This window comes from Primulina huaijiensis, unplaced genomic scaffold (assembly GCF_012295235.1).
Source record: "Primulina huaijiensis isolate GDHJ02 unplaced genomic scaffold, ASM1229523v2 scaffold37775, whole genome shotgun sequence".
NCBI lineage: Eukaryota > Viridiplantae > Streptophyta > Magnoliopsida > Lamiales > Gesneriaceae > Primulina > Primulina huaijiensis.
In genome coordinates, this window is record NW_027358831.1 from 499,147 (window position 1) to 520,490 (window position 21,344).

Here is a 21,344-nt window from a genome sequence, read left to right on the forward strand (position 1 = left end):
TTACAAATCTTTACGCCATTTCACTTTACTACAGATCATTTCGACTTTTCATGAAATGATAAATAAATATTACGAGTTATATTGTTTATTGTATTTCTATTTTTTAAAAATAAAGGTCTGAGAGTATATTAGTGCATTTGTAATTTTCATCTTGGTTTCACCAAATTGAACCAGCCATACCCAGATATACCAAAAAAAGCGAATAGAGGAGAGGAGCGTACCTTTCCAACGATTGGGCGGGAATAGGACCACTTAAACTTCGTAATAAATCTGACAATTGTATATATTATATACATTTTTAAACAGCTGAAAAAGGTTCATTCTTCACTTCTGAAAACATCTTTGCAGCCTCACCATCCATGCTTTGGTTCTCTTGATTTAAAAAAATAGTAACTTTTGTGTCCTTAAACAAAAAACATCGATTTCTTCGATGGCAAAAGTTAGTACGTGGGTTACTATCAGAAGTTAATACAAATAGCCACCGATCTTTGCACAGATTCAAATTTCATTACGAAACTCGAAAGCCCGGATACATAAATTTCAAAAATGCATCTGTATAAGCTTCCCTGAGAAAAGCAAGTGAGGATTTTTGCAGATTATTTACGATGGGTCACATCAAGAATGGATCTTTTGAGTTGTTATCTCTTGATCTTTTGTCTCGGGTGATATTTATGTTGCTTGTGACTGTTGTAATCATCTTATGTTCCTTTTTTCCCCCTAAAAGCTTGGTTTTTGTCTGGTCCATTTTGGTGTTGTTGATTTACTTCAAATAGTACCGATTTGACTATCAAGAATGATGTGATGATGATGTTTGATTTTTTACTTCGATTCTTTGCTATTTTTCCTGCTTTTCACTCAGACCAATGCAAATAAATTATATATAAGTATCTGACGCAATCAGCTCTATTCTACAAACTGGAAGATATTATCTTTTTCAGTTATATATGCGTGCGTCTGTGTGTGGTCAACTAAAAATTTTATTTGCCTCTTTTTTTACTCAGTGTCTTTATCTCAATGCGGTATTGGTTTGCAGTTAAACACTTCGTTAGGATTGTGAGCTTATATGATTAACACTTGAAATGGAAAAGAGGAAGTGGTTGTGGAAGAGGAAATCCTCTGAAAGAAGTCCTGGTGAAAGTGAAAGCCCTGGATCAATTTCATCGTATTCCGACAGACACTCCGATGAACAGGTAAATCCCGAAAGGGCATTTGCCTCCTCAAATTAAATTTTTTAAAGTTTATGCATAGTTTTCAAAGAATACAAGCTTTCATTCCATCTTCTGAACTTTTGTGCTTCATCATGTTTATGTTGTCCTATTTTGAGTGCTTTCGATGAAGTGTCATTATCTTGGGATTATTAATCAATCCTGTTATGCATTTGAAACCTCTAATTTTTTTTATTCTTAATTGTTGCATTATGTGTTCTTGAAAGTTGTAAACATGCTGTAATAAAGAAAGTTGCAGACATGCATAACATTCCTTCAAATCTTGATGTTTTAATCTAAACCATTTACCTTGACATTGAAGCTTTTTTTTTAAAACCTTGATGAAGTAGTCCCATTATTTGTTTGGTTTTTGCAGTCCATAATTTTTGTTTTTGCAGTCCTTTAATTTTGTTGGACTGGGTATCCTTCGTTGTACCAAAAACTTCTACTAATGTTGAAGGTACAATTCAAGTATATTAAATCATGCAGCTGTCCGTCCAAACTCGACATTTTGACAGTGGTGTCACATAATCAATCATACAGGAGAGCAGGGAGACTGTTGATTTCCAGTAAAATTTGATTTGTTTCAAACTTTTTTTTAGCAGGATGCATTGAGAGAATCTCCAAATAATGGCATGCAATCATCAGAAGTCACGTCTAATTTGACAATCATCGATGATAAAGTGAAAGAACATTTGAGGAGTTTGACAGAAAAGTTATCAGCTGCTCTAGTGAATGTCGGTGCCAAAGAAGACCTAGTTAAGCAGCATGCAAAAGTTGCTGAAGAAGCTGTTGCCGGTAAGTCTTGCATTTAGTAACACAAATTGTTAATCTTAGTCCTGTCTGTGTATTGGTTTTTCAGTATGTAGGTCTTGGATTAGAACTACACTGGATGCGTTATTGAAACCAAAAAAAAAAAAATTCTGGATGACTAACCTCCACCCCTCCTTTAGATCTTCTATTTTACTTGGTCAAATTTTATTGACTGAAAATTTCTCATTCAAGCGGATCAGATGTTTGTGATGTATTTTGTAAGAGTGGATCTGGAGAACTTCCATGGTAGAGAATATAGCAACGAGTTTTGAAGAAGATTTGTGCTTATTTACTCCTACTCTTCAACAGAAAATGTTCGGGAAAACAGAAAACAAACTCACTAGAGAAACAATATTGTGCATTCGGTAAAGTTGTAGGGAACAATAAATGTGAACCTTACGGGGGAGTGAGAAAAAGGCTGAGTTCCATATTTATGTTTTCTAAATAGTATAAGTTCCGTTCTCCAAAAATACGGGAGTAAGTCACCTCAACTAAAATTCAAATAACCATGTTGAACAATATATGAATATTGTTGGCAACATAAGAAAATGAAAGTGAACTAGAGCAGGCAGTTTTCCTGGCACAGGGTTTTCTTCCTTGTACGTTGTTAAATATGACTGATTGTCATTAAATATGACGAATCCACCGTTTTTGAATGCTTATTTTACCTGTTAGGCTGGGAAAAGGCAGAAAATGAGGTGGCTGTATTAAAACAACAGCTTGAGGTTGCAGTGCAGCAGAACTTGAAATTGGAAGTGAGAGTCAGCCATCTTGATGGTGCCCTGAAAGAATGTGTCAGACAACTGAGAAGAGCAAGAGACGAGCAGGAGCAAAGAATCTCTGATGCTATGGTTGAGAAAACTGGTGAGTGGGAGTTGACAAAGGCCGAACTTGATAAGCGACTCCTTGAGCTCCAGGAACAAGTAGAAGCTGCCAGAGCTGAGATTTCTATTTCTATTCTTGAGGTTATGCAGAAAGAAAACTCATCCCTCAAGCAAGAGCTTGAATCTCGATGCAAGGATTTGGAAATTATAATGATGGAAAGGGATTTGAGCACCCAAGCTGCCGAAACTGCCAGCAAGCAACAGCTGGAGAGCATAAAAAAGATTGCTATGCTCGAGGCCGAGTGCCGGAAACTTCAAGCTGCAGCCAGAAAATCGTCTCCGACCAATGATCACAAGTCTGTCACAGCTTCTTATTATAGGGAGTCTGAGACAGATAGCCATTCAGATGGTGGGGAGAGGATGATCACATTAGGCCTTTATGCCTACAACAGGAAGAGAAATGGGTATAAAGCAAGTGGGTCGGACTCATGGTCATCTGTCTTAATATCTGAGCTTGATAATTCCAAGAATGAAAAGCCCAAGTCTAAAACTCTAGCTACCTGTGGTGTTGAAATTGATGTGATGGATGATTTTCTGGAGATGGAACGTCTTGCTGCATTATGTGACACAAAGATTAGCATACTATCTGCTGAAACTGAAGCTGCAGATGGAGAATCCATTTCTGTGGATAATCCTCTTAGAGCCGAACTTGAAAGATCGATTAAACTTGTAACTGACATGGAAAAGAAGTTGGAAAAGATTGAAGCAGAGAAATTAAAACTAGAGAGAGCTTTAGATGATAGTCATGTGGCTCTCAGTGCATCGAAAGGAATGCTGGTGGAGTCCGAGATCCAGTTGGAGGAGCTGATGAAGGAGTTGGCAGCGATGAATGAAGCACAAGTATCACTTGAATATCAGCTCGTAAGTATGGAAGCTGAAGCAAGAACCATGTCTTCTTGTGTCGATTCATTAAAGGCAGAAAATGAAAAAGAAAGATCCATAGCAGCAGAATTCAAGGTCAAGTCTCAAGAATTGGAGATGGAACTTCAGCAGACTAAAACCGAGATCAGGTTGGAGGAGCTGCAGAAGGAGTTGGCCTCAGTGAATGAAGCAAAAGAATCACTTGAATATCAGCTCGTAAGTATGAAAGCTGAAGCAAAAACCATGTCTTCTTGTCTTGATTCACTGAAGGCAGAAAATGAAAAAGAAAGATTCATAGCTGCAGAATTCAAGGTCAAGTGTCAAGAATTGGAAATGGAACGTCAGCAGACTAAAACCGAGATCCGGTTGGAGGAGCTGCTGAAGGAGTTGGCAGCAGTGAATGAAGCAAAGGAGTCACTTGAATATCAGCTCATAAGTATGGAAGCTGAGGCAAGAACCATGTCTTCTTGTGTCGATTCACTGAAGGCAGAAAATGAAAAAGAAAGATCCATAGCAGCAGAATTCAAGGTAAAATGTCAAGAATTGGAGATGGAACTTCAGCAGACTACAACTTCTAATAGTGAACTAAAGCTAAAAAAGGTCGGTCATTATTTCCATGTAGATTTAAATATTTTAGTCCTTACTTTTGAATTCTTTATCAAATAGCATACCTTTTGTTGCAGGAGGATTTAGTTGTAGCTGCTGATAAACTTGCAGAATGTCAGAAAACAATTGCATCCCTTGGAAAACAGCTTCAATCTCTTGCAACATTGGAAAATTTCTTGATAGACACCTCCGACATACCAGGGCTCTCCTCAAAAGCACTGCTTTCAGGCAATGGAGAGGTATTCGGTCATCTTATATGATGTGAACGTGTCAAAAGATGGTTTGGATCCATCAAGAATATCAATGTGAAGTTGTAGCCGTCTTGAAAATGGGAAAATGAGGAATCACCGCCATTCTCGTTATCATCATCATCATCTGCCAAGAATTGCAATGGATTTGAGAATTTTTTCTTGCGAGGCATTTGCCATAAAAAATCTTCCAACACTGATCAATGAGATTTTTAATTTTTTTCAAATAGTTTGAGTTGATAATTTATTGGGATCATGCCATCTGAAAATAGGTTCACTCCATATTACACACTCATTGGATATTTAATGTTTCTATGCCAAGAATTTTAAAATATGCAACATCAATTATAAAAGCAAACTATATTTAGATGTTAGTTTGCTCAAGAAATATCTACAGGTGATGAGTTTATTTTTGAATGAACTTGAAGCAAATTAGAATTTGAAATTAATTTCTACTTCATTTTAAAAAAGTCGTGCCAACAATTATAAGATATTATTACATATGAACCAGTCCAAGAAAATAAATTTAAAACTTTATTTTCTCTAATTATTAATTTTCTTTTCCCTTAATAGTTTTCTATTATATAATCGTTATTGCATTTCTTCTTCTCATTTTCCATCGCCCACCAAAAAGTGACCCCCATCCACAAAATACTTCTCTTTCTGTGCTATCCATAGCAAGAAAATTCAGAATACACTGAACACACACTCGCGAAACTAAAATACTTATTGTTGTTAAATTTTTAGATCGTGATTAAGCGAAGTCCCGTTATATGATTTAAAATATTAAAATATATTCGACGGTGGCATGGCATCAGCAGCTTCATTCATTTCTTGTTTTAATAGTAGCTACAATTGCTTTTGCCATTTCAATATGAGCCGCGCAGTTGGGTGGCGACCTTTTGGTTGCGGTTGTGCAAAGATTTCCGGACCTGGATTCGGGTTTGGGTTGCAGAAAACGAAGAAGAAGGCTTCGTTGGGACGGCGTCGTATTAATCTTGAAGTTCGCGCTCAACTCTCCAGCTCCTTGTATGTGGACATTGGTTTAGACTCTCAGGTCAATTTAAGTAATTTACTATTTTTAAATTATGTTTTAGTCGATTGTTGATGGAAAAATATAAAAATCCAATCTTTATATATATGGATGAGGTTTCGGGAGTTTTTAGTTCGTAATTTGGATCTTGAGTTGAAACATCTTTGTTGGCTGACAATGATTTCCCATAATATTTTGCAATCTTAATTTCACAAATGAATATTATTGTAATATATCACTATATCCTTGCTTGGCCTGATGGGTCAGCCGCTAAGTTTAGTTCATATTATGCTATGAATATTTTGTAATATTATCACCACATCCTTGCTAGGCCTGATGGGTCAGCCGCTAAGTTTAGTTATATTATGCTGATGCCTGATGTGGAGTTGAAAAGAAATATATCGAATTTGAATATCTTTTATAAGGTGAGGCGGCATGATTTGATTGTTCTATACAATAATTGACTTATCCTTCTTACTAATTTGATGAAGAGTGTCCGTTCACGTGATTCTTCACATCTGCCATGGGTCGGACCACTCCCCGGGGATATTGCAGAAGTCGAGGCTTATTGCCGGATCTTTAGAGCTGCAGAAAGGTTTCATAATGCTTTAATGGATGCCTTATGCAATCCACTGACTGGGGAATGCAGTGTTTCATATGACATGCCATTGGAGGATAAACCATTGTTGGAAGATAAAATTGTTTCGGTTCTTGGTTGCATGGTATGTCTCCTAAATAAAGGAAGGGAGGATGTCCTCTATGGGCGTTCCTCGATTATCAATTCATTTCGGGATGTGGATAAAGGTGTAATGGACGATAGCCTTCCTCCACTCGCAAATTTTCGGTCTGAGATGAAAAGTTATTGTGAGAGTTTGCATATTGCCCTTGAAAATTATTTGACACCTGGTGATAGTCGGGGTTTAAATGTTTGGAGAAAACTACAAAGGCTGAAAAATGCGTGTTACGATGTCGGATTTTCCCGAGAGGGTGATCAACCTTGCCAGACATTGCTTGCGAATTGGGGACCCGTTTATTTGTCCACCTTGAAAGAAGAAAGGCAACAAGAAAACTTGGAGGTTGCATTTTGGAAGGGTAGCCAGGTGACGGAGGAAAGTTTAAAGTGGCTTCTAGATAATGGATTCAGAAAAATCATAGATCTTAGGGCAGAGATTGTGAAGGATAGTTTCTATGAAACAGTTTTGGAGGAAGCTATTTCTTCTGGGAAGCTTGAACTGGTGAAACTTCCGGTTGAAGTTGGTACTATACCTTCAGTGGAGCAAGTTGTGCAGTTTGCTGCGTTAGTTTCAGATTCAGGCAAAAAGCCCATATATGTCCATAGTAAGGAAGGGAGACGGAGGACCTCGTCTATGATTTCTAGATGGAGGCAGTACATGGATCGAATCACCTCTTATACTCAACAAGTCATCAGCACCGGCGTTCCAGTCCAAGATACTCGAGGTGTTGATGATTCTGAGGTCTCATTGAGCTATGAAGGAGGTGAATCTTCTGATGAGGGAACAGGGTCATTTCCCGAAAAATCTGGGGAATCTTTTTTCCCCTTGGAAGTATTGAATAGTCGAGACCCTCGAGCCTCAGAAAATAAAATAAAGAGAAACAAACGGGCCCATGATACCCCACCAAATAATCAGGTCACGTTAATACAAACTGTTAATGGTGAAACAGAATCATCGGTAAACTTCTATGTGAGCCCACTAGAGTCTCAATTACCTCCTTGTGATATATTCTCCAAAACAGAGATGTCCAAATTTTTCAGGAATTGTAAAGTTTCACCTGGAACATACTTTACTTACGAAAGGAAAAGATTGGAGATGCTTTCTGCATTAAGATATAAATACAATGGGTCATTCTCGAAGACAGAAGCAAACTCTAGAACCAACAGTGAAGAAAACACTATGAACGGGTCTCTCAGAAGCATGAAGTCGTCTCTGAACCAATGGATTGTACCTTTTAATAATGGTTCATATAATGATCTCGGCATCTTCACCTCTGCACCTCCTCCTGATGGAACCAACAGGGATGGAGTGCATAGCTTGAGTAAAGATTATGATTCTAGAACCCCTAGAACGGAACTGGATAAGAGTTTAAGCTCTATGATGGATTCCGGAGAGCGTCGGGTTGAAAGTTACCTCTCTTCGGATGATGACAACTTGGATATGCTTGAAGGAAATATGTGTGCGTCAGCAACTGGTGTCGTGAGATTGCAGTCAAGAAAGAAAGCAGAGATGTTTTTGGTCCGAACAGATGGATTTTCTTGCACAAGAGAGAAAGTAACAGAATCTTCATTGGCATTCACTCATCCTAGCACGCAGCAACAAATGCTTTTGTGGAAATCTACTCCAAAGACTGTATTATTATTAAAGAAACTTGGCCAAGAACTTATGGAAGAAGCTAAAGAGGTAGCTATTCCTTTTGGCACATAAATTTTGCGATCAGTATAAGAGCTTTTCTATTGATTAAGATATAGCATGTGTTACATTCCACGAATGGGAGAAACATGCTCTTGCTTTGACCTTTAATGAGTATCTAGAATAAAAATAATTAAGACTGTTTCTAACCAAGAATGTTAAATCATTCGTCTATTGAAGAGAAAAATGAGGACTGGTGAGTATGTTGGAAAATGGATCACATGTATGCATGATTGAATGTTTTCAAGTATAAGTTTGTGATGTGAAAATTGGAAGGAAAGTAGGTGGGGATTCTTTCTGATAGAGCAGGTGGTTTTAGAAAGTTACCAGCTTTTTTGTCAAATAACAGCCATTTAGCTATAAGGAGAAGATCTGGTTATAAGCATCTGAATTTGATTGTGTATTTTATTGACTGGACCATTCAAAATTGTCGTACCTTACTTTTTTGTGGACACATTATGGTATATTCTTGTATACATCTTATTCTGATTCCATTTACCTGAGTTCTTTATTTAAAATTTCAGGTAATATCTAGTTTTGTGTAGACCTTTTTCTATTTTGTAGAATGCAATCAGTTAGAGAACAAAATTTTTGTTTGAACTGAGTATTATTTTGTCAAAAAGATTCGGTCCTTAGTTTATAAAAACAGCTAGCAAGATCTTATTTACTTTGATACAAGCCTTGTAAATGATCTTGTTTATACTGTTTTATTTCTCGGGGTTTTGCAATTTAATGGTCTTACTTTCTTGAATATTAATGGCTGAAACTTTTCGTATTCTCTTACTGCTAAGTCATTAATTTATCCATTTCCTTAGCTTCCAAATTTACATTGTATTCACATGTTTTTACTCCAGGCTGCCTCTTTCTTGTATCACCAACAGAAGATGATTGTTCTTGTTGAACCTGAAGTGCACGATGTTTTTGCCAGGATACCAGGTTTTGGCTTCGTTCAGACTTTTTATAGTCAAGATACGAGGTGCGCAAACATTGGTCCATTTATTTAATTCCGGTTGGCTCCTTTTTTCATTAAAAAGAATTGTTTTCTGAAGAAATTCATTCATTTTTTAGTAGAGATGTAATTTTCTCCATTGTTCATATTGGCTACTGCAGTGACCTTCATGACAGGGTAGATTTAGTAGCTTGCTTGGGAGGCGATGGGGTCATACTACACGCGTCAAACTTATTTAGAGGTCCTGTTCCTCCAGTTGTTTCATTTAATCTCGGATCCCTTGGGTTTCTAACTTCCCATACTGTACGTCCCTTTCCTCCGCCTTTGATTATATGGTGCAAAGCTACTTGCACAACCTTTTCTTAACTGTTTTTGTAATTTGTATCGACAGTTTGATGATTTTAAGAATGATTTGAGACAAGTTATCCATGGGAACAACACAATTGATGGGGTTTATATAACTCTTAGATTGCGGCTCCACTGTGAAATATTTCGAAATGGGAAAGCAATGCCCGGAAAGGTATTTGATGTCCTCAATGAAGTTGTGGTTGATCGTGGGTCTAATCCATACCTCTCAAAAATCGAGTGTTATGAACACGACCACCTCATAACTAAGGTAAAGTGGTTAGTAATTCCTAAGGTTTTTGGTCCTGCTCACTGTCATGCTATGCTAGCTTTCTGCCAAGGTTGGAACTGTAGTGTGATCGACTAATTGCAAATGTAAAGTTGGTGCATTAGGTCATTAAGTAGTTTCAATGTATCATTCCTACAGATACTATTCATTTAATAAAAAAAGCACATCAGCGAGATATAAGACTTTGATTCTTAGAAGGTACTTTTCAGCCTCACAGACTATCATTTCCTGGACAGGTACAAGGCGATGGAGTTATAGTGGCCACCCCTACCGGAAGTACAGCTTATTCCACAGCAGCTGGAGGTTCTATGGTAAGTTTCCACTGGTATGGTGCGATGATTGAGAGCTTCATGTGTGGCCGCTCAAAAATAAAAGTAAATTAATGTGTTTGGATAATTAAGTTACAACAGAAGCTGGATCCTCCGACTTGCTGCACTTTAAGCTTAAACTCAAATTTTAGAGTATTGCTTGGGATTCTTAAATTGTGGTGAAAGAAAGTAAAAGCTATCAAGTATGAAGTTCCTCCGAGATTTTCACAGGGCTAGGAAAATTACTTGTGTTTCAAAAGATTTGGATTAAATGGTTGTTAATTAGATTTTTATGACCCAAATTTATGCATGTGTAAGGAAAATCCTCTCTTTGTGTTGGTGTGCTCTTTAAGAATGGAATCATTTAAAATCAAGTTGGCGGCTTGGTGTATTTTGGGGTTGTGACTTGTTATTTAGAAAATTGGTGAATTTCAAACTTTTGTGATTTCCTTGGTTGAAATTATTGAGGGAAATAAATAACGGTCTTAATGCAGTTGATCTTGTGACATATATGAGGAAAAATATTTGTAATGGTGGCTATCCCTTCATGCAGGTACATCCAAATGTTCCGTGCATGCTTTTTACACCAATTTGCCCGCATTCTCTCTCATTCAGACCCGTCATCCTTCCAGATTCTGCTCGTCTTGAGTTGAAGGTATCCATTTATTTGATTACCAGACATTCCTTGGTTTATGCTATTCATGTTCTATGAAGGATTCTATTATCATTTTCAACAGTACATTCACAGTTACTGAAGTTTTAGTCCAGCACACCATCTTGATTTTGTAGCACCAAGAGTCTAACGTGTAAACATCATTTACAACATGATCTGTCGAGTTTGTTCTCCCTCCTTCAGTTAATTGCCAAGGCTAAGTCTAGAACTAGTCTGGTAATTGCTGCCTTGACAGCATCTTTCAAGATATGAGAAGTGAAATAGAGGAGAAACTGGAAAAATCCCCTATGATATTACCTTATGTCTTTATAAGTCACTCTACATGTTAGTTCAAAGTTGGGTCTTCCTCTCCAGTACTTCAGGGTCTCTTAGAAATGGGTTGATGTCGAACTCTGTCTGAACTTAATGGTTTGGAAGACCTGGATATTCGTTGTTTATATCAACAATTATATAGAAACAATCCATTCATTGATTTCCGGACGAGGCCGTCTCATGTTATGGTTCATAATTATAATTTGTCTTTCACGGATGCAGATTCCGGAGGATGCAAGAAGCAATGCTTGGGTTTCGTTTGATGGGAAGAGAAGGCAACAACTATCGAGGGGAGATTCAGTTAGAATATCTATGAGCCAACATCCACTTCCTACCGTAAACAAATCTGACCAAACATGCGATTGGTTTCGAAGCTTAATTCGTTGCTTGAACTGGAACGAACGACTGGACCAAAAAGCCCTTTAAACAACGTACGCACACAATGTGCTGTACATTACTGTGTTTATATTAGTGCACAGATCATAGCTGAAAGGTTATATAGATTGCTCTCTTCAGAAAGAGCATTGTAAATTTTTTTTAAAAAAAAATAGTTTGCCCGTGATGATTGACTCGGCTCGATAGAAACCTCAAGGTCTAGCACGAAACATGCTAGTTAACCCAAATCCGTAGATCAATACGAACAGTTTGAAAGCTGGGTTCTTACGTGAGTATATTTTTCATCTTTAAAACTGGTTTTTGGTAGACTAGGTTTATTTATACCGTGTTGGAATGGGAGGTTCTTGAATGCTTTCCACCAAGATTTTAGGTTTGGGAGTAGGGCGTTGTCGGAGCTATCAATTCCTAGTGAGGCTCTTCGATTTCAGTGTTCAAACTTGAGGTTATTTAAAATGTTTTTAGCTACTATTGAAATGTTTTTTATATCAGTATGGTTTTAAAAGTTTATAGTGTCATGGAAATCTATCGCTACTATTAAATCAAATTTTAACTTAATAAAAATCTTAATTTTATTATTTTCGGCATTTTTTTGTGTTTTTTTGACATTTTATTTTTAAAATTTAATGCGAAATCCATAAATTATTTTCTAATTAATTTTTTAAATCTTTTTCAATACAAAAAAATGAGTAAAAATAAAATTTTAAAAGTTTGATTTTATAAAAGATTTTTCATGTTTATAACGTCAATGTAGTGAAGGGAGGGTATCTTACCATGGAAGGGAGGGTTAAGTTTGGAAGTGCCGTGTTGGGAGTGCGACGTTATCGGAGCTACCAATTTCCACTTCTATTACAAAGGGAGGATATCTTACCATTGAAGCTGTGGCTTGACTATTTTATTAATATATATCGTGATAATTTAATACATCCAATCTAACAGAGACAATATATCAAAACTATATATATATATATATATAAAAGATATATATTTGTATATAATAATAATAAAAATTTAAATTTGTGAGTGGCCTATGTCACAATTGTAGATCCGCCCCCGGCTTCCCAAAAAAACTTTGGATAATATAGCAGTGTCGGCCACACTTCCATTTTCGAATGTGGATGCAAGCATAACTAATATTGATGCTGGAAAAAACAATTGTTACTCCCCAGTATATATAGATGAATGCATAATTAATATTGAGCCATAAACCAACAGCCATGGCAAAAGAATTCCACACAGACAAACCCATCTTAGAAATGCCCCCCGTAAAAACTTACATTAATCACCAAAAATTATCATTCAATAAACAGTAGAGTACAGTATTACCAAAATGAAATCTAAGGTGGGGAAGACGAGAGTCCTCCGTCCTACTTCAAAATGCAGTATTCTATTTCAATCAATAATGTCAATTCAGCTACTCAAAGTTTGAAGATGCAGCTATCTGGATGTTTGATTTAGTGACAGGGGTGGCCACTGGCTTGTTGTGCTTGTGTCTTTCGCCCACCTGTGGAGGCACCTTCTCAGGGTGGAGCTGACCTTCGACCATCTCTGCGTCAGGCTTTCTTTTTACTTTCTTTTTTGGTAATACATTAGTAGGCCCAGCATCAACAGGATTTCTGCTGGAGTTTCCCTTCGTTTTTTCTTGCTTTGCTTTGTCCGCGTCTTGTATGTCTCCAGCGGAAACTGGCGCACAGGTAGCAGGGTGAGCTACAGAAGCATTGAGGTTTGACTTGCTTGTTGAAGTTGCAGAGTGGTCACGAGAATCTATTGACAATTTTTCTTGAAGATGGGATATCTGAGTAATGTTGGCACTACCTTCCCCTCGAGTGGCATCATCTGTTTTTGGGGTCAAGACCTTTGTCTTCTTAATTTTCTCTTGATCCTAAAAAACAATGACATAAAGCACAAACAAGGTGAGAAAAAAGAAAACACCTTTCAAAAAAAGAAAGAAAGGAAAAGAAATCAAGCGATGACACTCCAGTAAAAAGTGATGATGATGAAAAGAAATATGGGAGTCTGAACTCTGAAGAAATTATGACATTTTAAACATCTATTAGTCGCACCTTCAAGCACCACGAAGAACACTACACTTGCATAGGCAATAAAACCAAAGTTTCGGAAATATTATTCAATGGAAAATAATTTGGTTAAATACTGACAACCGAGCACAAATTTTAAGAGACGAGTATTTTGTGAATGAAATAAGAATATAAGATTATAAAATTTGCACTGCAATAGATAGAAATGCTATGCATTTGAAACAATGGAACAGATTCAGAAGCCTGGATATTAGTCGTATTCAAAATATGAGGTATGCTTTCCAAGGTGCCAAATGTTCAAGTAAAACTGTTTTTCAGGAACTACAATTATATGTTGAACAACCTCAAAGCGACATGTGAGATATTATAAGTATGAATGACAAAGCATTTAAGACAAAAATGCAAAGAAACAACATACGCAGCAGCCACGTACAAAATAATTAACTGTTGCAAAGGACATTCCTCATGATCTGCACAAAATAAAAATGCATACCTTTCTCAGGTTGTTCAGCGCCCTCCTCCTATCTTTTGCTCTGGATATTGCGAGTTTAACTCCCTCAGTGTCCATGACTCCAATAGGCCACAATGCTGCAAGCTACAGTGAATATATAAATATATTAAATTTTGGAGATGAATGGTATTTGATCAGCCAAGGAAACAAGTAACTTAATAAATAAATGGAAGAGAGCTAGAAGGATCAATTAGAGGACCCAAAAGTAACTGAAAGAAAAATGATAAGAGAGTGAAAATTATCAATGTCAACTTTGTCCAAGAGCTATCATGAGAAACTAGTACACCAAATTGCAGAGAACAAATCTACAATCATCTAGGGCCGTCCTAGGCGGCTGACCGCACCGCCTATGCATGAGGCGAGTGTTTTAGGCGACCCAAGCTATACGGCGTTGGGGAGGCGGGTCGAGGCGGCGAGCAGGCGGGCGAAGCGGACAGTCAAGATTTTTAAGTTGTAGTCAATAATTTTAAAAACCTAGACAACAATTTTACAAACTTAGTCAACAATTTTAAAAACCTAGTCAAAGTCAACTAATTTTAAATATCAAAACCCTAGCACATCTCACTTTCTTTATTTTATTTTTGGTTTTCACTCTCAATTCTCAAGTCTCAACCACCACACACAGTCTCATAATAGCATTAATATGATGATGAATTTTTATTAATTGCACATTATCTAGATGATATTATATTGTATGAAGTTTCTTTGTGCTTAAACATTATTTAATTGTACATTTTACATAAAAATGATGACTATTTGTGATTATATTGCATGATTATCTATAAAAAAAATTACCTAAAAAAATTCAGCGGCCGAGGTGGTAGGCGGTCACCGACCGCCCCGCCACCGCCTCCCGCCATTTACAACCTTGAGGGTACATTACTGGACATTTTATTCCCGCATCACATAAAAGTTTTTCCATAAATTATCACACTAATAATGTCCTGTTACCTCTTCATACAGCCTTCTGACTGGTGGACCTGATTCTTCTTCCAGTCTCTGAAATGAGAAAAAAAAGGAAGACTAGTAACCCTACACAAAACTCCATTGGATAGGGAAAACACACTTCAATGGAACAAGGGAATCATATGCATTACCTCCACATAAAGGTCATAAAGGTCACAAATCTTATTTTCCAATGCATTGTCAATGCTGTATTTCCGTTTCAATGTATCTCTATCTCCCCGACCAGCTTCCTGAGAATCATCTAAAGATGCATTTTGTTGTTCAACCTGTAATATAAGTCAAATATCAAGTATAGAACTAATACTGACATTCACCCTCAAATTTCAGCACAAGCCTCACTGATGCTTGGTGGGTAATGCATTCCAAAAGAAGTCGATTTGAAAGATAAATGTCATTTTTTTGATTGCATCAGTAGTATGATGATCAGTCTGAAAAGTTCCACACCAATTTGATCTCAACACAGTAAAAACGTACTTTAGATTTCATATGCATAATCCGCAGCTTAACCATATCCGCGACTTCTTGTTTTATCTTCTGCAATTGATCATCCTTCTCTTGCTTCACTGACAATCCCATATTAGCCATAACTTTAAGATTTCTCTACCATAAAGACACAATCTCTTGATCAGCTATCACTAAGATATTTCACCTTCACATCACACAAACACGTTGCACAAATAACCAAATGCCGAGACCGAGAAGATTTTGTCAACCTTTTAAATCAGAGCAAAACATAAGGTTCTTGACGAGTATTTCCAACACCCTGACCCACCCACCCCCCTCTCAAATATAATCACCATATCCCCACTCACTAAGTGAAAACTAAACAAATAAATAAAACAAACATCTGAAATTAAATTACAAGGGGCTCAAGCATGATCCTTTTTACGATGATTGTTCAATGAAATGGTAGTGTATCTTTGGAGATAACCAAGTAACATCATGTCACCAAGCTTGTTCCTGTCGGTTTAAATAATAATGCAAGCAAATTATCCAGGACTAAGAAAAATACAAAATAAGAAAAATATGGTATTTGACATTAGTAAAAGAAGTTCAAACAGATATTAATTGAGATAGTTTTTCTTATTAATTTTTATTACTAACATAAGATGATCCCACGCATCATAGTAGTATTTACTCATTTTTAGCGATGCAAATAAAGTGGGCACCACAATAGCACATTCATGTAAGAAGTGCAGTGCATATTATACAAAAAAAAAAAAAAAAAAACTTCATGCATACTAGGTACAGAAATGGACACAATGAAAGTAGGTACTAGATCCTAGGTATTTTACATGCTTCTTTGAGAATGAATCAAAGCTATTTTAGTACCACATTCATTTCCTCGAGAGATCAATCAAATTTGACAATAGTGCTCACTACCCTGGACGTTTCCATCAGATGATATCCATTTCAAAAATGATAACAATCATTCATTTTTCTGAGGCATGAATCGAGCTATTACAATGAAATGCAATAAATTAGTTTTTAGAAAGTTTTGTAAACAAAAAATGATAACAATCACTCATTTATGTAACATTATGAGTAAGGTTAATATACTCTATCAATGGTCACGTTATCGTGAGAGACTCCGCAAATACATTTTTTACACCCCAAAAAAAAAGAGAGACAAATGGAGTTAGTTATAGCAGACAAAAGAAAACACAGGTAAAAAATGTAACATCCTGGGTGACTTCTCAATCCAAAATAGGAAAATACTTTTAGTGTCCGAAGTTGCATCAAGTGGCCGACAATGCTCATCAGTCTATTTATCACATCTTTTGGTATTTTTCCATAGTTGACCTGCTGTAGCCCAGACACAAAATACAAAATTTAAATTTATCCTGAGCAGAGATTAAAGAAAACACATAATTATGGGACCAAATTTGAGTAAATAAGTAATAAAACAAAGATGCAATCAAATTCTTTTATTGCTCTCTAAATACCGCCAATCGAGCAACTTTAGCCAGCTTTTGCTTTATCTCCGGTGGCAGTCTCCTTTTGATAGCTTGTGATGAATTATCAGGATCTTGAACTTCTCTAGATGGTGGTCTGGCTGTTGTTTCATCAATGAGAACAGAACAAGGTGCATGTTAGAGCACAAGTCATATGACAAGGAAGAGAAACTATAGAGTGTAAACTTTATTAGTCATATACATTGAGCAACTATCTTCTCTAACTCTTTAATTGCCTTGTCAAGCATTGTACTCTTTGGTCTAACAGAAGAGCCTTCCTTTCTCTGCATGAGGGGAACTTTCTGTACAACAGTATAAAAGGATCGTTAATAACGATAAGAATTAATTGACATTTTAAGTGTAAAAGAAAAGGAGAAAAGATGGAACCATCAGAGAAAGATAAACTCGAAACAGATAACTAAAAAAAATTTGCCAGCTCGAACTAAGAGTACAGGCACAGAGATGAGGTACACAATGGAAAGTCACAAATCTAAAGCAAATTCTAACATCAGTTACAATAGCTGGGCACTTGTAAAAAATGAGTCAACTACCAGCGGTAACCCCTTCAAATATTAGTACTATGGCAGATTCGTATGGAATCCCCCCAATCTCAATATTGAACGAGAATTTACCTAACTCTACAAAATTATGTACAAGAATTTCAAATGCTATCTCAAACACCAAAATTTTGTATTGATGGAATATCTATATAACAATGATTGAAAGAAAAAGTAACACAAATCTACAAGGTCATGGATGAATCCTACAAATATCATGGTCTTAATATTCCAGGCAACTGGTTAGAGCTCAACTATGTTGAAAATTAAACGACACATTTCAAGCACAACCAACTGTCGAAAACTTAAACAAAGAATTAAAAAAATTTGCTCACATAAGTTTGCAAGAATTCCTTGCTTGCAGGAACATTGAGGTCAAATCTTTCAGCAAGTGCAGCCTTTTCTTTCTGCTGCATAGAGTGATCTGACTCATCGGCATTAGACGGAGGTTTTCCGGATTGGGATTTGTTCTCATATGAATTTCTATCCATTGACCTCCGATTTGCAGTGTCTTGAAGTTCACTACCCTCTTTCTGTTTGTTATTATAGCTCTTTAATGGGAGAACTCCAGTTCTCTGCTGGTCAGCATCCTTGTATGGACCCATGGGATCACCATTCGATGTTCCTGAAGGATCCACTGTAGTTTTGTAACCTGCAATTTAGCCCTTCAATGAGAGCTCAGGAACATTTTCTAGAGAAGCCAGAAATTATATATTATTACCTTGTGCATTTGTTACAGCCACTCTGTTTGACTGACTAACCACTTTTTTTTCAATTGACGATGCTTTTCTACCTTTGTCCCCTGTCTTCACATGCTTACTTGGATTATGTCCATCATCAAGTCCACCTTGCCCTTTAGCTAAATCTTTCCGTCTCCTCTTTTTCGGCTGCTGGTTTGCTGATATAGAAGGTTCTCTGAAATTGAAAATAAAGGTATGTTAGTGTGCCACCACTATCTCGCAAGCAATTGATCAGCAAAATAATAACAATGTATTGCCCATGTACAGAAAAACTCACAGAGGAAGACAAAGAATTGAAGCCTTTCCATATGATCACAAGAACTGACAGCTAGATCAGGGTATAATTATTCCTATGAGTAATACAAGTTATGCGCTCAAGGATTTCAGCACAGAGCCCTTTGAGAAAGAAAGTGGAATATATCAAAGACTGAGAATCGTAATTACGTCATTGTTTTCCAGCTAAAATTTTATCAGAATCACTCTTTAATCGCATGACTGGTAATTAAACTTGGTCTCACTAGCCCTCTATGCATTTGGAAGTTCATCTTTTCTTCAATATTAAGCCTTGAAAATGCAAATGTCTAAAGACCAACTACACTATCAAAAAGATGCAGTTATGTAGGCAGGTTTTTATCTCTAAAGAGTAACCAGCTACAATTTGAGTACATGCAAATGTTTAAACAGTAACCAACTAAGATATTAAATACTTTATTGATTTAAAAATTAAATCGATTCCCTTCCAAATGCAAGTTATCTACTGGAATGCTATAAACAAACAAAGTACAGAATACAATGGCTCATTCAACACAATACATCCTTAGTTTCAAAGCCAAATTCCAAGAAGTCCAAAAAGGGGGTAACTTTTCATGATGTCTTAACCAGAAAAATGCTAACATGAATATTTGGTTACAGGAAACACATTGCATCAATCATCCAATATGTGTGTTTCACATTCGGAAGTAAGCAAAACGCTGCATCTTAAATATTGTTTTTCCTGCAAAAAATATCGAATATTAATAAAAGAACATCCAAAATAACTCACATGCGCTCCAACTTTCCACGATTCACAAAAAATCCATCATGTTTTATCGCGGAGTTATCGACCTGGAAATAGTCGTCCTGCATTAAAGTAATACTCATTTATAATCTAACCATGAAAAAGCTGCAAATCAAGACCCTCAACAAACACTGCCGGTTTAGAAAACATAGAAGAAGAATAAAAAGTAGCACCCACCAACTCAGCATCATCAATGAATGAATCATCTGTATCATACTCATCATCATCAGGCACATCATCTAGGACAACATCCTCCTCGTCACTACTTCCATTACCCTTTTATTTCCACAAAGAGAAAGCACATGGAATCAATAATCACCACACATAAACGAGGGATGACAATTAAAGCTAAATAATAAAAAAAAATCGTAAGTAACAACCATACAAGAGCTACAGAAACATCCGAATGGACGACTTATGTAAAACACCAGATAATTCAACGCAACACTATCCATAAGTCTCTCACATAATGGGAAGCCTATTCAAATGTTTAATCCAGAAGTGCATAAAGAAACTTAAATACCATTCTATTTCTAAGTGATTAATATTAAACAAATTCAATTTAAATCCAAGGACACATAGTAACATTAAATAAAACTCAAGCAAACGCGACAACTAGCACTAATGAGAATTCAATGAAATCAATCAGCATGAAATATAACCGAACTACAACATACCGCATACATACGCTCGATTCTCTCTATCACATTGTTCAAACGGTTGGATCCAGCCTGCGCTTGTGAATCTTTGGCTTCATTCTCGGCGACCATACGCTTCGAAGAAGAAGCCTCTGAGGACAGCGGCAACGGTACCTGTGAAGTGGGCTGCTGGGCCTCCGAAGACGGGCCCACGACTGACAAGTCGGTCCCATTGGCCTTATTGGAAGTAGCCTCTTTAAGGAGTTTTTTCCACGAAACTATCGTGGTTTCACCCGGCCTCAATTCCACCCGGAAACGGAGGCGGCCTCCGGCGGATTCGAATGACGATGCGGGTTTGGACCTGGAACCCGATTCGGATCCGGCTCCACCGCCTTCCACCATTGAAATTGGGTTTTGTACGTCGTTTGCGGAGGTTATAATGGGTATCCCTATCAGTGAAGTAAAGAATTTCGATTCATGAATTGGGAATTTGGAAAAACCCTAAAGTGGAGCTGATGAAGGGAAAGGGTAATTTTGCTGTATTGTACCTATTATGGGTACAGGGATGTTCTCGAGTTATTTGGATATCGTTTGATAAAAAAATAATCGGTGAAGTAGAGGCTCAGAGATATTCAGCTCGGTCCCGTGTTCGCGAGTTTGTTTGTGAGCAGACTAGTTTTTTGGGTCATAGAATTTTTGTCCTACATTAAGCATATTTCTTATATAAGCTTAAAAGTGCTCCACAAGCTCAACCGAGTCCGAGCTATTAGTGGACTTAATAATTTTCAAACGAGTCGAGCTCGAACCTAATAATAAAAACTTGAGTTTACATATATCATAAACGAACCGAGCTCGAGCCTGATATTGTTCGACTCGACTCGACTCGGCTCATTTACATCCTTACATATGAGGAAGAGTTGGAGGACTATAATGTTTATTTAAACTTGTTTAGATAAGTATTTATAGAACGTTTTAAAAAAAATTATAAAAGATTTTTAAAATGATTTTAAGAACCAATATATATTTGGAAAATTATTCTATAAAAATATTTTTACAGTTACAAAGTAATATATATTGCTTTTCTAAATTGCATTTATTTCTATAAAAAAATTAAAAAAAAAAAAAAAAACCATCTCAATTTTTCTTTTAAAAGTATATTCAGGGAACGTTTTTTTTCAAAAACTTTTTACAAAAATCTTATCTAAATACATATTTTAAGTTTTTTCACTACAAAATATTAAAAATATTTTTAAAATATTTGTCCAAACATATTCTTACATTTCTTAATTTATTATCTGGAATTCATATTAACACAATAATAATATAACATAGAAACGTTAGACATATCCAACTGAGAATACAATGAACAAGTTCTGGTACGACTATATCTGTTATGATTGATTCACAAGGATACAAATTGTTCATACAACATGCCATTTGATTCTAAAATAAAGCCTATCAAGATCTGTGGATCTATCCTCAAAGTGTGTTCCAAAATGACTGAGATTCGCATTCATAATTCGAATAGGCTTCAAA

At 36.5% G+C, this 21,344-nt stretch overlaps 3 protein-coding genes across 8 annotated transcripts; 2 read left to right on the top strand and 1 right to left on the bottom strand.

The window, feature by feature from the left end:
• The first annotated feature begins 307 nt into the window (after window positions 1-307).
• On the top strand, window positions 308-4,864 carry LOC140968668 (filament-like plant protein). 4 transcript variants are annotated; one of them, XM_073429693.1, is made up of 5 exons: window positions 308-662; window positions 1,034-1,190; window positions 1,808-2,003; window positions 2,694-4,363; window positions 4,447-4,864. In XM_073429693.1, the coding sequence occupies exons 2-5, from the start codon at window positions 1,080-1,082 to the stop codon at window positions 4,627-4,629; spliced, it is 2,160 nt and encodes a 719-aa protein (XP_073285794.1). In that variant the 5' UTR covers window positions 308-662; window positions 1,034-1,079; the 3' UTR covers window positions 4,630-4,864. The 4 variants fall into 4 exon arrangements, with proteins under 4 accessions (XP_073285794.1, XP_073285797.1, XP_073285795.1 ...); XM_073429696.1 differs by having other exon boundaries at window positions 1,811-2,003; XM_073429694.1 differs by having other exon boundaries at window positions 308-579.
• Window positions 4,865-5,250: 386 nt separating this feature from the next.
• LOC140968701 (NAD kinase 2, chloroplastic-like) lies at window positions 5,251-11,514 on the top strand. 2 transcript variants are annotated; one of them, XM_073429757.1, is made up of 8 exons: window positions 5,251-5,674; window positions 6,142-8,067; window positions 8,931-9,052; window positions 9,187-9,328; window positions 9,417-9,641; window positions 9,896-9,970; window positions 10,521-10,622; window positions 11,175-11,514. In XM_073429757.1, exons 1-8 carry the CDS (start codon window positions 5,426-5,428, stop codon window positions 11,376-11,378), a joined length of 3,045 nt encoding a protein of 1,014 aa, XP_073285858.1. In that variant the 5' UTR covers window positions 5,251-5,425; the 3' UTR covers window positions 11,379-11,514. The 2 variants fall into 2 exon arrangements, with proteins under 2 accessions (XP_073285858.1, XP_073285859.1); XM_073429758.1 differs by having other exon boundaries at window positions 5,518-5,646.
• A 1,079-nt stretch (window positions 11,515-12,593) lies between these two features.
• On the bottom strand, window positions 12,594-20,504 carry LOC140968703 (ubinuclein-1-like). 2 transcript variants are annotated; one of them, XM_073429762.1, is made up of 13 exons: window positions 19,848-20,504; window positions 19,348-19,446; window positions 19,156-19,232; window positions 18,095-18,288; window positions 17,709-18,025; window positions 17,019-17,118; window positions 16,808-16,917; window positions 16,581-16,664; window positions 15,336-15,461; window positions 14,993-15,127; window positions 14,847-14,894; window positions 13,878-13,979; window positions 12,594-13,227 (listed from the first exon to the last, which is right to left on the bottom strand). In XM_073429762.1, exons 1-13 carry the CDS (start codon window positions 20,208-20,210, stop codon window positions 12,760-12,762), a joined length of 2,223 nt encoding a protein of 740 aa, XP_073285863.1. In that variant the 5' UTR covers window positions 20,211-20,504; the 3' UTR covers window positions 12,594-12,759. The 2 variants fall into 2 exon arrangements, with proteins under 2 accessions (XP_073285863.1, XP_073285862.1); XM_073429761.1 differs by having other exon boundaries at window positions 16,581-16,667.
• Window positions 20,505-21,344: the final 840 nt, after the last annotated feature.

Bases quoted from the DNA above. Each gene is read 5' to 3' on its own strand.
- LOC140968701 (XM_073429757.1), top strand. From the start codon at position 5,426: ATGGCATCAGCAGCTTCATTCATTTCTTGTTTTAATAGTAGCTACAAT. The intron at 9,642-9,895 runs GTAAAGTGGTTA...TTTCCTGGACAG, and splicing joins ACGACCACCTCATAACTAAG to GTACAAGGCGATGGAGTTAT. The intron at 9,971-10,520 runs GTAAGTTTCCAC...CCCTTCATGCAG, and splicing joins CAGCAGCTGGAGGTTCTATG to GTACATCCAAATGTTCCGTG.
- LOC140968668 (XM_073429693.1), top strand. From the start codon at position 1,080: ATGGAAAAGAGGAAGTGGTTGTGGAAGAGGAAATCCTCTGAAAGAAGT. The intron at 2,004-2,693 runs GTAAGTCTTGCA...TTTACCTGTTAG, and splicing joins TGCTGAAGAAGCTGTTGCCG to GCTGGGAAAAGGCAGAAAAT. The intron at 4,364-4,446 runs GTCGGTCATTAT...CTTTTGTTGCAG, and splicing joins GTGAACTAAAGCTAAAAAAG to GAGGATTTAGTTGTAGCTGC.
- LOC140968703 (XM_073429761.1), bottom strand. From the start codon at position 20,210: ATGGTGGAAGGCGGTGGAGCCGGATCCGAATCGGGTTCCAGGTCCAAA. The intron at 17,119-17,708 runs GTGAGCAAATTT...ACTGTTGTACAG, and splicing joins AGGAATTCTTGCAAACTTAT to AAAGTTCCCCTCATGCAGAG. The intron at 16,918-17,018 runs GTATATGACTAA...ATGAAACAACAG, and splicing joins AGAGAAGATAGTTGCTCAAT to CCAGACCACCATCTAGAGAA.